Raw genomic sequence first — 6,439 nt, forward strand, 5'->3', positions numbered from 1 at the left:
GAAGGAAGGAAGGAAGGAAGGAAGGAAAGGAGGAAGGAAGGAAGGGGGATGAAAGAGAGGAAGGAATGAAGGGAGGGAGTGAGGGAGGAGGAAGGAAGGGAAGGAGGTAGATGGAAGGAAGGATGAGAATGGGAATGAAAGGATGAGAATGGGAATGAAAGGGAGAAAGAAAGGAAGGGAGGAGGAAGGAAGGAAGGAAGATGGGAATAGAATAGAATAGAATAGGTAAAATAGAATAGAATAGAGAAAATAGAATAGAATAGAATAGAGAAAATAGAATAGAATAAATAGAATAGATTGGAGAAAATAGAATAGAATAGAATAGAGAAAATAGAATAGAATAAAATAGAGAAAATAGAATAGAATAGAGAAAATAGAATAGAATAAATAGAATAGATTGGAGAAAATAGAATAGAATAGAATAGAGAAAATAGAATAGAATAAAATAGAGAAAATAGAATAGAATAGATTGGAGAAAATAGAATAGAATGGAATAGAATAGGGAAAATAGAATAGAATAGAGAAAATTAGAATAGGATAAAGAGAATACAATAGAATAGAATAGGTAAAATAGAATATAGAATAGAATAGAATAAATAGAATAGAGAAAATAGAATAGAATAGAACAGAGAAAATATAGAATAGAATGGAACAGATTGGAGAAAATAGAATAGAATGGAATAGAATAGGGAAAATAGAATAGAATAGAGAAAATAGAATAGAATAGGGAAAATTAGAATAGGATAAAGAGAATAGAATAGAATAGGGAATATAGAATATAGAATATAATAAAATAGAGAAAATACAATAGAATAGAACAGAGAAAATATAGAATAGGAATAGAATAGAATAGACTTATTTTCTTTAGAAATAGATGAAAGAGAGATTAAAAGTACAGTAATTCCTGACCCAAAATGGCTTAGAAGCATTTTGTGAAATGAAGGTCAGAATCTCTAAGGAAAGAAAAAAACACAAGGAAAGAAGGAAGATAGGAGGAATGGAGGGAGGGAGGGAGGGAAGAAGGCAGGGAGATGGGAGGGCCGAACCCCACCAAGCAGAGCTGGCTGATCTCCCCACAGTTGCCACCCCCTCTTTGCAACTCACTGGACGGGGGTCTCGTCCCCCACTTGCAGGAAGAGGCTTTCCCCCTTGACGTAGATCTCGCCCTCGTAATGCAGGTGGCCATCCTCGCAGTGGGCGGCGAAGAGGGGCGGGGAAGACAGCTTCTCCGCCTTCAGCGGGCCTGGAGCGAAGAGAGGAGGGGCAAAGGGGGGGGCTCAGGGCTGTTCGGGGTAGGAGAAGGGCCCTGTCTTAAAGCATGCTGGCTGGGGGATTCTGGGAATTGAAGTCCACCCATCTTAAAGGATGCTGCCTGGGGAATTCTGGGAGTTGAAGCCCACCCCTCTTAAAGTGAGCAAGGTTGAGTAATGCTGGCTTAGAATAATGCCTAAACCCAACTATTATAGTCTAGAATTAGTCCCAAATTTGACCCTTTTGGGCCAGCCCAACAAACCCTGATTGAAAAAAAAGGTATTCCTGGCTAAGCCCGACACACATACACATTTTTCAGACATGAAAAATGTGTGTGTGTGTATTATATGCCCTACAATTCCGCCTCCAGGGCTGGCTTTGCAAGGAATTCTGGGAGTTGTAGTTCAGCATCCATTAGATGCACCGTTTCTCCCTCCCTGCTGCCAGGGTGCAGGTAGCTGGATCCTGCTTGCCTTTAAACCAGCCCTTCAGGCATGGAGTAAGGTAAAGGTAAAGGTTCCCCTTGCACATGCGTGCTAGTCGTTCCTGACTCTAGGGGGCGGTGCTCATCTCCGTTTCAAAGCCCAAGAGCCAGCGCTGTCCGAAGACATCTCTGTGGTCCTGTGGCCGGCATGACTCAACGCCGACGGCGCACGGAACGCTATTATTACCTTCCCACCAAAGGTGGTTCCTATTTTCCTACTTGCATTTGTTTACCTGCTTTCGAACTGCTAGGTTGGCAGAAGCTGGGACAGGGAGCTCACTCCGTTACACGGCGCTAGGGATTCGAACCGCCGACCTGCAGAACTTTCTGATCGGCAAGCTCAGCGTCTTAGCCACTGAGCCCCCATGTCCCTTGTGTTAATTTTATATGCCACCCCATTTTCAGCAGCCCCTAAATTCTAACACACCGTGAAATCCAATGTAACAAACTCAAATCTAATTCGAGGTGAGAGAAAAGGAAGGTTTTACACTTAGGAAGAAAAATCCAATGTACCGAAACAGATTAGGTGAAACCTGATTCAATAGAAGTAACGGTGGAAAGGATTTTGCACTAGTAGACAATCTCTTAAATATGAGCTAGCTGTGTGTGGTGGCAGCCAAAAAAGCCAACACAATTCCTACTCTGCATTAACAGGGGGATAGAATCAAGTGTGTGAGGTGTTAGTACCACTTTATGAAGCCTTAGTAAGACCACACTTAAGAGTATTGCATCCAGTTTTACTCACTATATTATTAAAAAAGATATATAAAAGCCTCTGGAAAGGATGCAGAGAAGAGCAAGAAAGATGATTAGGGGGATGGAAGCTAAAACATAATGAAGATTGGTTGCAGGAATTGGGTATGTCTGGTCTAGGTGGCTCAGGGGCTAAGACGCCAAGCTTGTCGATCAGAAAGGTCGGCAGTTTGGCGGTTCGAATCCCCAGCGCCGCGTAACGGAGTGAGCTCCCGTGACTTGTCCCAGCTTCTGCCAACCTAGCAGTTCGAAGAGCAACAAAGATGATTTGAAAGAAATAAGAGCAGGAGATCCCGATTTGCAAAGAAATCACGTTACTTGCCTTCAAGCTTCCTCTTTGAGGGGGAAACGGCAGCTTTAGCCTAGGGGGAGGAGAATAAGGCAACCATGAATGAAAAGTCCTGCCCCCCCCGCCCCCCCGATTGCTGAGCCACTGTGTAGCATCCAAAAACGTTGCTTCTATCTATAACACTGACTCATCCCATATGAAGGAAATTTTAGAAGAACTCAACAACCAATCTAACAATTAACCGGCTTCTCTTGGCATCACAGGGGATGGAAGGGACCTTGGAGGTCTTCTAGTCCAACCCCCTGCTCAGGCGGTATTCCATCCTGGGCAAATGGCTGTCCAGTCTCTTCTTGAATTCCTCCAGTGTGGGAGCGCCCACAAATTTCTAGTGGCAAGCCGTTCCATGGGTTAATTGTTCTCACAGTCAGGAAATGTCTCCTTAGTTCTAAGTTGCTTCTCTCCTTGGTTAGTTTCCCTCCATTGCTTCTCGTCCTGCCCTCAGGTGCTTTGGAGAACAGCTTGAGCCCTTCACCTCCGTGGCAGCCCCTCAAATATTGGGACTCTGCTGTCATGTCACCTGCTCGCATCTCTCCTCATTAAACTACCCTGTTCCCCGAAAATAAAACCTCCCCGGATAATAAGCCCAATCGGGCTTCTGAAAAATAAGCCCTCCCCTGAAATATTTAAACACGGTCCTCACCCTTTCCTGGGGGAGGGGGATGCCCCATACGACCCACATGTTCCTGCCATTCACGGAGAACGGCCTCACAGAGGCTGCTCCCGCAAACCCTCCTGGAGTTCACAGGTCTTTCGTCTCCTGCAAACTCCACTCCCCAGTTGCTCCTCTTTTATTTCCTCTGGGAGGGGCCATTCACCATCCACCTGTGGCCTTCCTCCCAAGTCGACCCCTGTTCTTTAGCTGTTCCCTTCATCTGGGGACTCTGTGCATGCGCACACTGGGAACAGGCTCCAGCTGTTCTTCTGCCTCACTGATGTCTGACTCCGAAGGCAGCTGATAACTGCCAGACGGCCCTGGCCCCCTCTCTGCCTCCGACACAGAGCCCTCCTCAGAGCCTTCCCCAGGCTCCAGGACTGCCCAGGTTCCTCCCCAAACTCCTCACTGTCCGTCTCTGCTGCCAGCTCTGCTGGCCACTGGCGGGCCACAATACTGCCCTCCACAAGAGTCCCAGTTCCTTATATAGCCACAGAGGAAAAATTGATTGCCCACCCCAAGTCTTAAGTCTCATCACTCATCAGGGTTGCCCTCTGACCTTTTTGATAGCCGTCCAATCTTCCATGATGTCGATATCGTGCAGCATGTAAACGATGTACGGGCGTGGGAAGGAGCCGTTAAGGAGGAACCGTGAAATCAGGTGCCGCTAAATCCCAACCAGCTAGTGGCTAATATAACTGCCTGATACGTAATACAGCCCAGGTTCGATTCCCAGTAAGGGTATGGCTAGCTGATGAGAACTAAATAGCTTAAAATAGATCTATACTAGTCTCCCTTTATTTATTTATCAGCACAAATGCAACGTATGTATGTATGTATGTATGTATGTATGTATGTATGTATGTATATGTATATATGTGTGTGTATATATACATACATACATACATACATACATATATGTGTGTGTGTGTGTGTGTGTGTATGTGTTTTTTATTTGTGCTGATACATAAATAAAGGGAGACTAGTATAGATCTATTTCAAGCTTACTGGGATTCGAAGGGTATGGCTAGCTGATGAGAGCTAAATAGCTTGAAATAGATCTATACTAGTCTCCCTTTATTTATTTATCAGCACAAATTAAAAAAACACAAATATAACAAAAAGGCAACAGTAAAAATATTGGGTTTCTGTCGTGATGGACTCTTGTGACGAGCCGATTGACAGATGATGGAAGCAGTTAGCTTCCTCCCATAATTGGGCCTACCAGGGGTTGTGACACTATATATATATAGCTAGCCTTTATTACTTTATGAGAAAGTCAAAGTGGCAAAAGTACCTTAATACTCCTTCATGTTCCTATTTTCCCCACAACGACAACCCTATGAGGTAGGTTGGGCTTAGAGAGAAGGGCTGGCTCAACGTCACCCAGCCGCTGTTCACCCAAAGGTGAGACTAGAACTCCCAGTTTCCTGGTGATTGGCCCAAAATCACCCAATCTACTTTCATCCTGAAGGTAGGACTAGAACTCCCCAGTTTCCTGGTGATTGGCCCAAAATCACCCAATCTACTTTCATCTGAAGGTAGGACTAGAACTCCCAATCTCCTGGTGATTGTCCAAAATCATCCAGCTGGCTTTCTGTTTAAGGTGGGACTAGAACTCCCAGTCTCCTGGTGATTGGCCCAAAGTCACCCATCTGGCTCTCTGTTTAAGGTGGGACTAGAACTCCCAGTCTCCTGGTGATTGTCCAAAATCACCCATCTGGCTTTCTGTTTAAGGTGGGACTAGAACTCCCAGTCTCCTGGTGATTGGCCCAAAGTCACCCATCTGGCTTTCTGTTTAAGGTGGGACTAGAACTCCCTGACTCCTAGCTTTTAAGCCAGCACCTTAATAAACCACTCCAGCAGCTGTCTTTTTTGCAGAAGGATCAACACAGCCTCAACAAATCATGAAATCTGCATCTCTTCCAGAAGAAAAAGGCGCACAAAAGGATATCGGACACCAACGGCGGTTTCTTCCTCTTGCTGGGCCAGAGGAATCCCATTCTTTGGAGCTGTGCTTGGGCCGAAGTTTACCGTCCCACCATTCTATGAGACAGAGAAAGAGACAGAGAAAGAAAGAAAGAAAGAAAGAGAGAGAGAGAGAAAGAGAGAGAGAAAGAGACACAGAGAGAGACAGAAAAAGAGAAACAGAGACAGAGACAGACAGAGACAGAAAGACACAGAGAGAGACAGAGGGACAGAGAAAGAGACAGAGAGACAGTGACAGAGACAGAGAGTGACAGACAGACAGAGAGCAAGAGAGACAGAGAGAAACACACGGAGAGACAGAGAGGGACAGACAGACACACAGAGCGAAACAGAGAGAGACAGAGACAGAGAGACAGAGAGTGACAGACAGATAGTGAGAGACAGAGCGAGAGACACAGAGAGAGAGAGAGAGACAGAGAGGCAGAGGTGACAGACAGACAGAGACAGAGCGAGAGACACAGAAAGAGAGAGACAGAGTGACAGAGAGTGACAGACAGACAGCAAGAGAGACAGAGAGAAACAGAGAGAGAGACAGAGTGGCAGAGAGAGAGACAGAGAGAGAGGGAGAGATGAAACAAAATATATTAGCCTCGCCAGAAGAGTTAGTCAATATTATCAGGAACTTAGCTTTAAGCCATCTGCATAGAAAGCAGCTGGCTGGGGAATTATGGGAGTTAAAGTCCATAAGTCTTAAAAGTTGTTGTGGCCCGCCAGCTGCCAGTGGAGCTAGTGGCAGACTCGGACAATGAGGAGGTTGGGGAGGAACCTGGGCCAGTCCTGGAGTCTGAGGAAGGCTCAGATGGAAGCTCTGCGTTGGAAGCAGAGACAGAACCAGGGCCGTCCGACAATTCCCAGCTGCCTTCGGAATCAGAGATAAGTGGGGAAGAAGAACAGCTGGAGCCTGCTCCAGATGCGCGTATGCACAGAGCTTTGAGGAGAGGAGAACAACGGAGGACAAGGA

General features: G+C 45.8%; 1 protein-coding gene across 1 annotated transcript; it reads right to left on the reverse strand.

Annotated features, from left to right (window-relative positions):
* Window positions 1–1,104: 1,104 nt before the first annotated feature.
* Window positions 1,105–5,535, reverse strand: BRMS1 (BRMS1 transcriptional repressor and anoikis regulator; the record flags this gene model as incomplete). Its single annotated transcript, XM_087705296.1, is given in 4 exon segments — window positions 1,105–1,243; window positions 2,811–2,850; window positions 4,049–4,113; window positions 5,444–5,535. Coding segments are annotated over 4 exon segments (206 nt in total), but the record flags the coding sequence as incomplete, so codon positions are not given.
* Window positions 5,536–6,439: the final 904 nt, after the last annotated feature.

The sequence above is a fragment of the Thamnophis sirtalis genome, unplaced genomic scaffold (genome assembly GCF_051295495.1).
Source record: "Thamnophis sirtalis isolate CommonGarterSnake01/CBP01778 unplaced genomic scaffold, rThaSir2_p1.2 scaffold_2, whole genome shotgun sequence".
In the NCBI taxonomy this organism is placed as follows: Eukaryota; Metazoa; Chordata; class Lepidosauria; order Squamata; family Natricidae; genus Thamnophis; species Thamnophis sirtalis.